Source organism: Mesocricetus auratus, unplaced genomic scaffold, assembly GCF_017639785.1.
Source record: "Mesocricetus auratus isolate SY011 unplaced genomic scaffold, BCM_Maur_2.0 Super-Scaffold_100007, whole genome shotgun sequence".
Lineage (NCBI taxonomy): Eukaryota > Metazoa > Chordata > Mammalia > Rodentia > Cricetidae > Mesocricetus > Mesocricetus auratus.
Genome location: NW_024429191.1, coordinates 78,038,666 through 78,050,928, shown reverse-complemented (window position 1 = coordinate 78,050,928; position 12,263 = coordinate 78,038,666). Strand labels below are relative to the sequence as shown.

The following is a 12,263-nucleotide window of genomic DNA, read 5'->3' as shown; positions in this document are numbered from 1 at the left end:
TTGCCCCTAGACCTAGGGCAGAACTGTGGCCACCAACACAGTTGAGCCTTTAGTTGAGTCTACTTCCTGTTGCAATTTCAGGTTGACTCCACATCCCTGCAGCATGCTTCTGCAGCTCAACCCTCATGTGTGCAGAGCCAGAAGCAAAGCTGGTTAAACGTCAGGCTGGCCAAGGTCTTCTGACTCTGAGATGTCTTAATTTGCTTAGTGATGATGAGGGGTCCAGTTAGAAAGGTGTCTGCAGGGTGCATCCCCAGTCCAAATTGCATACAGATACCTGGTGGATTTTTGCTTATGTTTTTGTTGTTGTTTGCAATGCTGGGGATGAACACAGAGTCTAATACATGCAGGCAAGCACTGCTCCACTGAGCTGTGACTGGAATCCTGGGAAAGACCGTTCTTGCCAAAGGGTTCCAGAAAGAGTGACAGGAGCCCATACACAGCAAAGCCTCATGACAGTCCGTACACAGGACCCCAGAGTCTTGGTCCTCCCCCACCCCACCCCCACACACAGTAGAACCCCACACACAGTCGAACCCCCCCCACCCGTTTCTCCTGCCAGCATCTTGAGCCAGCCTGCAAACGGCCGGCCCACTGCCCCCAACCCAGCGCTACTTTAGCGAGACGACGCCTGCGCAGTGAGGCTGCGGGGCGGGCGCTGTCTTCGGAACCACCCACCAGGCGGTCGGCGCGATGGCGGAGGAGGTGAGGCCGCGGGGTCGGGAGCGTCCCGCGTGGCGGGATCGCGGGCGCGGGGAGGCCCAGCCGCCCTGGTGCCCATCGGGGCGCTCGGGTCAGCGAGTCTCTCGGGTCTCGCGACAGGTGAACAGTCTGATGAAGGCCACGGTCCTGATGCGGCAGCCCGGGCGGGTGCAGGAAATCGTGGGCGCCCTTCGCAGGGGCGGAGGAGATCGCCTGCAGGTACCGGGGCGCGGGGCACGGTCGGGCGGGGCGGCGGAAGGGTGCCTGTCCTGCGGCCTTCCCGCCAGAGCCGGTGCGCACGCTGCGAGCCTGCCCAGAGTGGGCATGGACAAACAGATTGGCTCGCCTCGGGAGAGAGCCTACCTGTCCCCGCAGCCAACTTTTCAAAGTAGTCCGATGTCGTGGTGCCGCTTGGTTTCAGGAAGCAAGTGGGTGGAGCCTGGCTGCCCCGCTATCCCAAGCTAGCTGGCTCCACCAGAAGTTGAAGACAGGGAGAGTCAGAAAGGTCGGGAGGCACCTTAAGAAAGAACCGATGCGTTTGAGAAAGATGCCACTGAGAGACACGCGTGCACTCGGGGGGATTTGTTTTCCTCAATGTTAACGCGTGTACTGACACAGGAACCCCCCCCCCCGTCTCTTTCTAGCCTTTGCTGCTGACTGGGCAGTGGCTGGTTAGACTTGTGGTTATCCCAGGCTGAGGTGAGGCCAGGTTAGAAGGTGCCTACTCAGCCACCATTCTCGCTCTTTGGTCTCCTAGGTGATCTCTGATTTTGACATGACCTTGAGCAGATTTGCTTACAATGGACAGCGCTGCCCCTCTTCCTACAGTAAGTCACGTTTCAGACTTCCTTGCAGGGCTCAGGATGGCAGTTGCTAAGGAGCAAGTAAAGGGAGTTTTGTGTTTTTTCAGATATTCTGGATAACAGCAAAATCATCAGTGAGGATTGTCGCAAAGAGGTGGGTCACCCCCTTCTTTGCTCAAAAATGGCTAGGCTTCTGGGGTTGCACTACAGACTCCGGGACAGAAATCTTAAGAAAGTTCATTCTTTAAACCAGTGTGGAGGCCTATAATCCCCATTATCTGGGAGATCGAAGCGGGAGAATCACAAGTTCACGGTCTGCATGGGCTCCAGAAAGAGGTCAAGGTCACCTTGGGCAATTTAGTGAGACTCTGCCTCAACATAAAAAGCTTGAAAAATGCAGCAGGGCTGAATGGAAGCCAGGCTTTGGTGGCGCACGCCTTTAATCCCAGCACTCGAGAGGCATAGATAGGCCAATCTCTTGAGTTCAAGGACAGCCTGATCTACAAAGTGAGCCAGTACCAGGCCATCCAGGGCTAACAGAAACCCTGTCTCAACAACCCCCCCCCAAAAAAAAGAGAGAAAAGAAAAAAGAGGCAGCTGAGCAACATTCAGGGGAAAGAGGCAGGCCTATCACTATGAGTTCGATGCCAGCCTGGTCTATATGGCAAGTCCTAGATCAGCCAAGGCTACATAGTGAGACCTTGTCTCAAAAAGAGGGAATCTGGGATATAGCTCAAAGACAGCTCACCAAGCATGCCTGAGAGAGAAAGAGAGAGAGACAGAGACGTGTGCATGCAGGTGTCCTTAGCGGATCCCCTGGAACTGAAGTTTCAGGCAGTCGTGAATTGCCTGAAGTGGAAACTGAGAGCTGAACTCCCATCCTCTGGAAGAGCAGTATGTGCATTATGTGCTGTGTTCTTAACTGCTGAACCATCTGTCCAGCCCTCGAGTCTAGTCTTAATACATGAGAGCAGCTTTTCCCTATTGATTGAGATACTGATGGTGGTTCATGATGAACACAGCTTATTGAACGACCCTCTGCTCCCAAAGGTAGATGGAACATCATATTACTGTCTCTGTTTAACGTGTGAGAAAACAGGCGCTGAAAGAGGTTGAGCAGCAGCCGGGCGTTGGTGGCGCTCGCCTTTTCTCCAGCACTCGGGAGGCAGAGGCAGGTGGATCTCTGTGAGTTTGAGACCAGCCTGGTCTACAGAGCAAGTTCCAGGACAGGCTCCAAAGCTACTGAAAAACAAAAAAAAAAAAAGAGAGAGAAGAAGAAGCTGAACATCTTGTCCAAGGTCGTTCAATTGAGTCGCGTGTCTTGGTTTTGTACACTTTGTCCCACACTCTTCCCACTGTGTTGTGCCATGCCCTTGATGATGTTACTTTCTGGTAAGGGAACAGACATGGGGAGTGTTCTGAATAAATGTTCATTCATTTCTTTCCGATGCATACAAATACTGAGAAGCCAACTCTAGAGCTTTGGCCTTTGGTTTACTTGACTCCAGGCTTCTGGTCTGAGTGCCACTTGCTGGAACAGAGCCAGGCTAGGCTATTATACATTGCTGAGTTCGTTCTTGTAGATTACTCTCTCTCTCTCTCTCTCTCTCTTGTTTTTTAAATCAGGGTCTGTCTCTCTCTGTCTGTCTCTGTCTCTCTGTCTCTGTCTCTGTCTCTCTCTCTGTGTGTGTGTGTGTGTGTGTGTGTGTGTGTGTGTGTGTGTGTGCAGCCTTGGCTGTTGTGGAACTCCATCTGTAGACTCACAGAGATCCGCCTGCCTCCCATGTGCCATCTCCCTGCCCATGTTTTGGTTCTTTGATCTGGGTTCTCAAAGTTGCTATGTGACTAAAGATGACTCTAAACTTCTAATCCTCCTGCCTCCCATTTCCCTAGGACTGTAGGCATGTGCCATCACACCCTCCATGTGTTTATGTGTTCTTGGGGATGAAATCCAGGTCCACATGCATGCTAGGCAAGCCTTCAGCCCAATGAGGGACATCTCCAGTTGTTACTTGACATTTGTTACTTATGTGTCTGCCTCATTGACTAGTGTCTTGTTGTTTTTGGTTTTTCAAGACAGGATTTCTCTGTGTAACAGCTCTTGCTGTCCTGAAACTTGCTTTGTAGACCAGGCTAGCCTTGAACTCACACAGAGTCTACCTCTGCCTTCCAACTGCTGAGATTAAAGATGTGAGCCACCATGCCAGGCTCTCACTGACTAGTTTTTATTACTGTTCTTTTATGTGTATAGGTGTTTTGCCTGCATGTATGCTCTATGTCTGTATACCACATGAGTGCTTGGTACCCACTGAGGTCAGAAGAGGGTGTCAGATCCTCTAGGAATAGAGTTATAAATACTTGTGAGCCACTATGTAGATGCTGGGGATTGAACCCTGGTCCTCTGCAAGAGCAACAAGTTCTTTTTTTTTTTTTTTTTTTTTTTTTTGCTTTTTCGAGACAGGGTTTCTCCTGTGTTGCTTTGGAGGCTGTCCTGGAACTCGCTCTGTAGACCAGGCTGTCCTCGAACTCACAGAGATCCGCCTGCCTCTGCCTCCCGAGTGCTGGGATTAAAGGTGTGCGCCATCAATGCCTGGCTGAGCAACAAGTTCTTAACTGTTGAGCTAACTCGTCAGCCATTGATTTTTGTAATGCTGAGGATGGCCCTCTAGGCAAGCTCTCTGCCAACAGGCTGCATCCCTGCTCCCGTTCCTTGCCCCTACCCCTACCCCCACCCCCTCCCTATCTGTGTATGTTTATATTTTGAATTTCGAGACATAGTTTTACTATTTAGGCTTGTGTATGTAGCCTAGACTACCCATCTATAATCCTCCTGTCTGTTCCTTCCAAGTGCAGGGATTATAGGCATGAGCCACAAGTCTAGCTCACGTTGAGGACTCTTAGGCCTCATTCTCGGGGTGGGTGCCGGTAGGTGATGAACACTGCAAACTGTATATATTAGGTGATTGTGAGCTGTTGAAAAGCAGGAGGAGAAACTTGAGTTTCATAAATGGTGTGTTCCACATGAAGACTTGAAGAAGGCTGTCTTACACGGAGCTCCATCCTTGAGGGGGTTTGCGTCTTAACCGGGGGCCAATGTGATGGGCACTAATGACCTTCCTCCTTGTCGCTGTCCCAGCTCACGGCGCTCTTCCACCACTATTATCCCATTGAGATCGACCCGCACCGCACCATCAAAGAGAAGTTGCCTCATATGGTACAGTGGTAAGTACTCCTGGGATTGGAGACGGAGTGGGCCAGCATGACTGTCCTTGCAGAGCTTCAGTGAGCTTCCTTCCTGAGGGCCATGACCCTGGCCCGGCTCTAAGAACCAACATCCACCTACACCCTGGTTCTCTGCCGCTGCTAGAGTGGAAAACCTCAGGGACTTCTTGGAGTAAGTTAGAAATGCCTTGGCTTGGGAGATAAGCAGCAAGTGGCCTTCATTCAGTGTGTTTTGTTCTGGTGTAACAGAATATCACAGTCTGGATAACGCATAATGGACAGAGTTTATTGGCTCACAGTTCAGGAGGCTGGGAAGTTCCAGATGAAGGGTCTAGCATCTGCTAGCACCTTTGTTGCTTCGTCACTCCATAGCAGAAGAGCTAAAAGAGAGCAAGAATGACAGGAAAGAAAGAAAAGAGAGTAAGAGAGGCTGAACTTACCCTTTTATAACCTAATTACATTATACATTCTTGAGGGCAAAGCCCCTTGACCCAACACCTCTACTGGGGATTGTTGTAGTTACTTTTTTATTGCTGTGCTAAGGTAGCATGACCAAGGCAACGTATAGAAGAAAGAGTGTTTGGGGAAGGCTTACAGTTCAGAGGGTGAGTCCATGACCATCATGTCAGGGATCATGGCAGCAGGAAAGCAGGCATGGGCTTTTGAAACTTCAACGTCTACCCCTAGTGACACACCTCCAACAGGGCCACACCTCCTAATCCTTCCCAAACAGTCCCACCAACTTTGGAGAACATTCAGATATTTGAGCCTGCAGGGGTTATTCTCATTCAGACCACCACAGAGTTCCAGTTTGTAACCTGGGGACACAATCAAACACAAAATTCTGATAGAAACAAACACCACTAAGCGTGGCCATAGTGGTGCATGTACATCATACTAGCATCCTCCTTGGAAGTTGGGGGCAGGAGGACCAAGGTTGTTCTTGACTGCATAGGAAGTTGTAGCCAGTGCCACACAAGACCCCGTTAGAAAACAAAAGCTGAAGCCGTGCGTTGGTGGCACACGCCTTTAATCCCAACACTCGGGAGACAGAGGCAGGCAGATCTCTGTGAGTTCGAGGCCAGCCTGGTCTACAAAGTGAGTTCCAGGACAGCCTCCAAAGCCACAGAGAAACCCTGTCTTAAAAAACCAAAAAAAAAAAAAAAAAAAAAGAAAGAAAGAAAGAAAGAAAGAAAACAAAAGCTGAACTGGGCGTTGGTGGTGCAGGCCTTTAATCCCAGCACTCAGGAGGCAGAGGCAGGCGGATCTCTGTGAGTTCGAGACCAGCCTGGACTACCAAGGGAGTTCCAGGACAGCCTCCAAAGCCACAGAGAAACCCTGTCTCGAAAAACCAAAAAAAAAAAAAAAAAAAAAAAGAAAAGAAAACAAAACAAAACAAAAGCTGGCATTCCTGGACAGAGCCGTAGGTCCCTATGGGGGAGGGGTTAGGAGGAGTTTTGATCTCCCCAGTCCACTGCTCAGTTCTGGTCTCCCTCTCCTTCTAAGGATCACTTAAAGTCCTTCGGGAGATGCCTCTGTGGGACAGACTGTGCTCATTCCCCCAGTGAGTGCTACCAGAGGGGACGAGGGACAGGGCACTCAATTTCCTGGGGTGACTGGGGCTTGGGGTATCTGTTCCTAGGTGGTCCAAAGCCCACAATCTCCTGTGCCAGCAGAGGATACAGAAATTCCAGATAGCGCAGGTGGTTGGAGAGTCCACTGCGATGCTCAGGTAAGCTCCTTGGTGTAAAACTCTGCAAAGCTAGTGTGAGCAGCTAGTGGGTTGGGTGGGGTGTGGCTCCCTGGTTAAATACTTGCCTGGCCTGTTGGAGGCCTGTGAATTCCATCCTTGGCATGGAAAAGCAAAAATAAAAATGAAAGCCAGTCTAAAACGGTTTCACCCAGGCAGAGGAGGCTGGAGAGGGTTAAGTGGAGTCAGTGGCTGGGAGAAGGAAGGGTGGCCCCAAAGCCATTTGCTTTAGTGGGCTGCCGTGCAAATGGCCAGGCCTTCATCTCCTAACAGTGGTTTAAAAACAAACACAAAACGCCACAGCTCTGGGGTCCCTCTAGTTGACTGGCATTCTTTTTTTGTTTGTTTTGTTTTGTTTTGTGACAGGGTTTCTCTGTAGTTTTGGAGCCTGTTCTGACACTGTCCTCGGAACTCACCAAGATCCACCTGCCTCTGCCTCCAGAGTGCGGGGATTAAAGGTGTGTGCCACCACTGCCCTGCTTTTTATTTTTTTATTTCATTTTGGTTTTCTGAGACAGTGTTTCTCTGGCTGTCTGGAGCTCACTCTATAGACCAGGATAGCCTTGAACTCAGATCCACCTGCCTTTGCCTAAGTGCTGGAATTATAGCCATATACCATCACATGAGGTTTATATGTTTTTGTTTTTTTGTTTTTGTTTTTTTTTGTCTTGGTATTGAACTCAAGGTCTTAAACAAGTTACCATGAGCTCCACTTAAAAGCACAAACCTTAAAATGTTTTTACATTAGTTTATTTTTTATTTATTATTTGTTTTATTTTGTGTATATAATTGTTTTTGCATGTACCTATGTATGTGTACCATGTGTGCCTGGTGCCTGAGGAGGCCAGAACCCCTGGAACAGTAGTCATGCATGGTTGTGAGCCACCATGTGGTTGCTGAATCCAGGTCCTCTGGTAGAGCAGCAAGTACTCCTAAAGTTGCTGAGCTGTCTCTCCAGTCCCCGAAGTTTTTTTTTTTTTTTTGGAGGGGTGGTTTTCTCTGTGTAGCTTTGGAGTCTATCCTGGCACTCGCTCTGTAGACCAGGCTGGCCTGGAACTCACAGAGATCCACCTGCCTCTGCCTCCTGAGCGTACACACACACAGACACACACACACACATAATAAGATGTAAAATACCTAGACTGAGTAGAAAATGAAGTAGCGGTAGCAAGGCCACGCCATTCACAGTTCTCTGACCTCTTGCAGGGAGGGATATAAGACGTTCTTCGACACACTCTACCATAACAACATTCCTCTTTTCATCTTTTCGGCGGGCATTGGCGATATCCTGGAAGAGATTATCCGACAGATGAAAGTGTTCCACCCCAACATCCACATTGTGTCTAACTACATGGACTTCAGTGAGGATGTGAGCCACGCCTCGTCTGGGCTGCAAGAGAGGAGGGTGGGCTGCGGCCCGGGTGCCTTTTCGATTGGCCAGCTGGCCTCTGCCCTCTGGTGGCATTTTTAGTCTGCTCTCTCCTTTCTTTCATTGAGACGGGAGTCTGGCTGCATCTCTGAGACTGGCCTGGAGTTCCTGAGCTCAGTCAGTCCTCTGGCCTTGCCTCCTGAATGGCTGGAACTATAGGTGTGAATCATGGCACTTGACTTCTGGGTTACTTTTTGTTTTTTGAGACAGGGTCTTTCTCTAAAGCCTTGGCAGTCCTAGAAATAACTGTATAAACCAGGCTAGCCTCAAACTCACAGAAAACTACCTGCCTCTGCCTCTCGAGTGCTGGGGCTAAACCATCCACCACCACACCCATCCCGTGTTACTTTAAAAGGATCAGCAGTCAGCTGTCTGTCACCATGGCCCTGTGACACCATCTTAGGTTGTGTGTCACCGTGAGGACCAAAAGGCTTATACTGGCTTTGCGTATTGAAAGCCGGAGGTGAGTAGCTCCAGTTCACTCAGGGTTTCACTTCTTCTCAGTGGGTAGCCATGACGACACATGCCTTTACTCCCAGCACTTGCAAGGTGGAGGAAGCAGCCTTGACTACATAGTGAGTTCAGATTCACTGAGCTACAGGAGACCCAGTCTCAAACAAAAATCATTGGTGGAATTTTGTCACTCTTAATGACCTACAGCCAAGTGCTAGCACACATGTAACCCGGAGAACATTTTTTTAGGTGAGAAACTGACCTTGCCCTGTAAGCAGATGTTCTTACCTCTAAATGTTCCCTCAGCCTGACTGAGCAACTTTTGTATTTACAGGTATCCACCAGAATGGAGATCAGGAATACCTAAGGGTCATTGTTTAAGGCAGGAATTACACAGTTGTCCTATAAAAGGCTAAGTGATTTGGGCCTGGAGGCACAGACCTGTGATCCCAGCTGCTTAGGGAACTTCAGGGGGAAACATTGAAAGCTCAAGACCTGCCTGGCCTGAGCTGCAGAACAAATTCAAGGAGAGCCTAGAAAGCCTGGAAAAAGATGTGTCTTAGCCAGTCGCGTGGTGGCACACGCCTTTAATCCCAGCGCTCCGGAAGCAGAGGCAGGCGGATCTCTGTGAGCTCCATACTAGCCTGGTCTACAAGAGCTAGTTCCAGGACAGCCTCCAAAGCCCCAACGAAACCCTGTCTCAAAAAAACAGAAAGAAAGAGAGAGGGAGGGAGGGAGGGAGGGAGGGAGGGAGGAAGGAAGAAAGAGATGTGTCTTACAATGAAGTAAGTGGTAGTGCACTTTAATCCCAGCACTCTGGAGCAGAGACAGGGGAACCTTGGAATTTGAGGTCAGCCTGGACTACATAGTGAGTTCCAGGACAGCCAGGGCTATGTGTAGTGAGATCCTGTCTCAAAAACAAAAAAAACAAAGGAAAGAAATAAAACAGGCACGGTGGTGGTGTATGCCTTTAATCCTCACACTCAGGAGGCAGAGGCAGACAGAGGTCAAAGCCAGCTAAAGCTCCATAGAGAGACCCTGTCTCAAAAGAAAAAAAGGAAAAAGAATTGGAGATGTAGCTCAGTGATGGAGTGCTTGTATGTGAAGGCCCCAGGCTCCATCCCAGTGCCTTGGCTAGAGGCCAGGCATGCACGCCCGGGCTTCTGTGAGCAGAGCTCTTGCTGCACCTCCTCTCAACTTGGCAATCACCTCCCAGAACGCAACCAAAAGCAAGACACAAACAAACGAGCCTGGCTGGGTTCCGTGAAAACGTTTATAAAAATAGACCAAATCCAGCCCCTGGAGCCTAGTTTTCCAGCCCCTCGTTTAGGTGACAGTAAAGTTTTGCCATTATCTCTGGGTTTAGGAAACACCCCCCCCCCAATGACAGACCCATGTGCTACTTGGGTCCCCCTAGCTCTCTGTCTCTTGTGATGTTGTAGGGTTTCCTGCAAGGCTTCAAGGGCCAGCTCATCCACACCTACAACAAGAACAGCTCCGTGTGTGAGAACTCCGGTTACTTCCAGCAACTTCAGGGCAAAACCAACATCCTCCTGCTTGGAGACTCCATGGGGGACCTCACTATGGCTGATGGAGTTCCTGGGGTGCAGAACATTCTCAAGATTGGCTTCCTAAATGACAAGGTAGGTAGTGTCTTGCCTGGGCCTTCCCCTCTGGCTTCTGCATGGATTCCTTTTCACTCCTTTTGTGTGCTAGATATTGTGGACAGTATTAGGGCTACAGAGGAGGGGCACAGTTGTGTGTGCTCTCTCTTTCTCTCTCTCGGTGGGTCGGTGGGTGGGGGTGGAGTAGGGGCATGACACAGGAATTCATTATCTCAAGCTAGTCTCAAACTGTGTAGCTAAGGCTGACCTTGAACTTCTGACCATCTTGCCTCAACCTCCTAAATGCTGGGATTACATGAATATGCCATCATACCATGATTTATGCTTTCTCTTTTGGTGTGGGTGTGTGTGGGAAAAGGAACGTAGAACCTGATAGATGCCAGGTAAGTGTTCTATTATCGAGTTACATCCCAATGCCTCAGCACTTTCCACTATGGCTTGACCCAAGACTTGAGAGAAGAGGGTCAGTCCAGTCCATACATGCAGGGCTGTGTGTTTACCACGCACGTGTCAGTTCCCATTCTAGTCACACAAATACTGCTAACCCATCTAACTCGCACTTTCTGGAATGACTCCTTGGGTTTTCTTGGAGGCAGGTATTTTGATTGATTGATTGACTGACTGACTGACTGATTGATTGATTGGTTTTTGAAGCAAGGTTTCAAAACCCTGGCTTGAATGAAATGGGAAATGCCAGAGTTGAGAGCATGATTTTATAAAAGGAAACAAAAGCAGCAAAGACTGGCAGGGATGGGTAGGACGCAGGACAGAAGGGCTCAGAGAAAGGCGTCTGTAAGGGTGAGCCCAGCCAGCAGAGGCTGGAGCCCAGTGGATGCCAGAGCTATGTGGAGATTACATGTGACACCCGGGCATTTGTCTGTTGTCCTTGTTTCTATCTGTTTGACACTGGCCAGCTGTTCAGGGTGCCAACTCATGCCTTCATTTGCTTGCCTGTGACCCTATGTCCTTGAACTCCCCAGGCTTTCACAGGAGAGCTGGGGAATGGTGTTTTCATGTCTCTACCCTACTCTGAGAGTAAAAGATGCAAAGAGGGACATTTGGGGGACTCAGATCCGCTTCCCTGGGCAGGTGGAGGAGCGGCGGGAACGTTACATGGATTCCTATGACATTGTGCTGGAGAAGGACGAGACGCTAGACGTGGTCAATGGGCTGTTGCAGCACATCCTGCGCCAGGAGGACTGCATGGAGCTCCAGGGCTCCTAAGCACCAAGGCTTGGACCAGGCCCTGCAGGCGCTGATGGGGAGGAAGGAACGCCTGCCTACGAAGCGTCCTCTGTGAGCGCTGAGAGAAGTCTAGGGCAGTCACCAGCTGCTGGACCCTCCTCACCCCGACTCCTTCCCCATGCCTTTGCCTTTCTCCTGCTAGGAAGCGGATAGAGGGAGGCCCTGTCTGCAGGAGGGCAGCAAGTGTGCTTCCAAGTGAACCACGTACACAGCATGCATTCTGCAGACCATCGAGCCCAAGTTTTCAGAGCTGGAAATGCAGATCGCTCAGTGGTGAAGCCTAGCATGTGGTGGGCCCTGGGTCCCTTCCCCAGCACTGTAAAAAAAAGAAAAAGGGAAAGTAAAGCCGAAATCAAGACAAATACAATGCGTGAGTCAGGTGAAAAATGAAAAAACAGTAGCTCCAACTCATGGTGTGGGAGCTGAGTGTGCAGCCTAGGCCCGGGTCCTCAAGGCACAAGGGCCTGCAGGAAACTTCCGGAGCTCCACAGAACAAAGTTTGAGGGCAGTGGGAAAGCTTAGAAACCCCGTGTGAGTACAGTGTGAGTCTGCCTGCAGCCCAAATCCCAGAATAGCCCAGGAGGGTGTCTGTAAGTCACAGTATGTGTGTCTGGGAGGGTAGGAGTGGACAGGTGTGATCCTGACCTGGAATGGGTACAGCCTTGATTTGAAACTCGGCTGGGTTGAGGTGACCTGTCTGAGACACCCCCACATACACAAAGGATCCATTTCAGTATGGATTTTCCTTATGTCCTTGGATCTTTCCTCCACTTTTTGGTCTAGTGCCATTGGTATAATGACCCAAAAGGGGCTTTATTTTAATTAATGTATATGAATGTTTTCCCCGCATGGATGTGTGTGCACCAGATGTATGTCTGGTGACTGCAGAAGTCAGAAGAGTGTGCCGGATCCCCTTAAAATGGAGCTACCTACAATGGTTATCCACCACGTGGGCTCTAGGAACTCAACCTGGATCCTCTTCTAGAGCAACCAGGGCTTGTAACCACTGATTCACCTCTCCGGCCCCCTTAAAG

The 12,263-nt window shown here is 49.9% G+C and overlaps 1 protein-coding gene across 4 annotated transcripts; it reads left to right on the top strand.

The window, feature by feature from the left end:
• Positions 1–589: 589 nt before the first annotated feature.
• On the top strand, positions 590–11,591 carry Nt5c3b (5'-nucleotidase, cytosolic IIIB). 4 transcript variants are annotated; one of them, XM_040749694.1, is made up of 9 exons: positions 590–705; positions 823–921; positions 1,460–1,529; positions 1,613–1,659; positions 4,642–4,727; positions 6,370–6,459; positions 7,684–7,882; positions 9,802–10,002; positions 11,074–11,591. In XM_040749694.1, exons 1-9 carry the CDS (start codon positions 694–696, stop codon positions 11,206–11,208), a joined length of 939 nt encoding a protein of 312 aa, XP_040605628.1. In that variant the 5' UTR covers positions 590–693; the 3' UTR covers positions 11,209–11,591. The 4 variants fall into 4 exon arrangements, with proteins under 4 accessions (XP_040605628.1, XP_040605629.1, XP_005087435.1 ...); XM_005087378.4 differs by having other exon boundaries at positions 593–705; positions 7,684–7,846; XM_040749695.1 differs by lacking the exons at positions 1,460–1,529; positions 1,613–1,659.
• Positions 11,592–12,263: the final 672 nt, after the last annotated feature.

Excerpts from the sequence above, each read along its gene's own strand:
- Nt5c3b (XM_040749694.1), top strand. Across the intron at positions 1,530-1,612 it reads GCGCTGCCCCTCTTCCTACA|ATATTCTGGATAACAGCAAA; the intron begins GTAAGTCACGTT and ends GTGTTTTTTCAG. Across the intron at positions 6,460-7,683 it reads GAGTCCACTGCGATGCTCAG|GGAGGGATATAAGACGTTCT; the intron begins GTAAGCTCCTTG and ends GACCTCTTGCAG.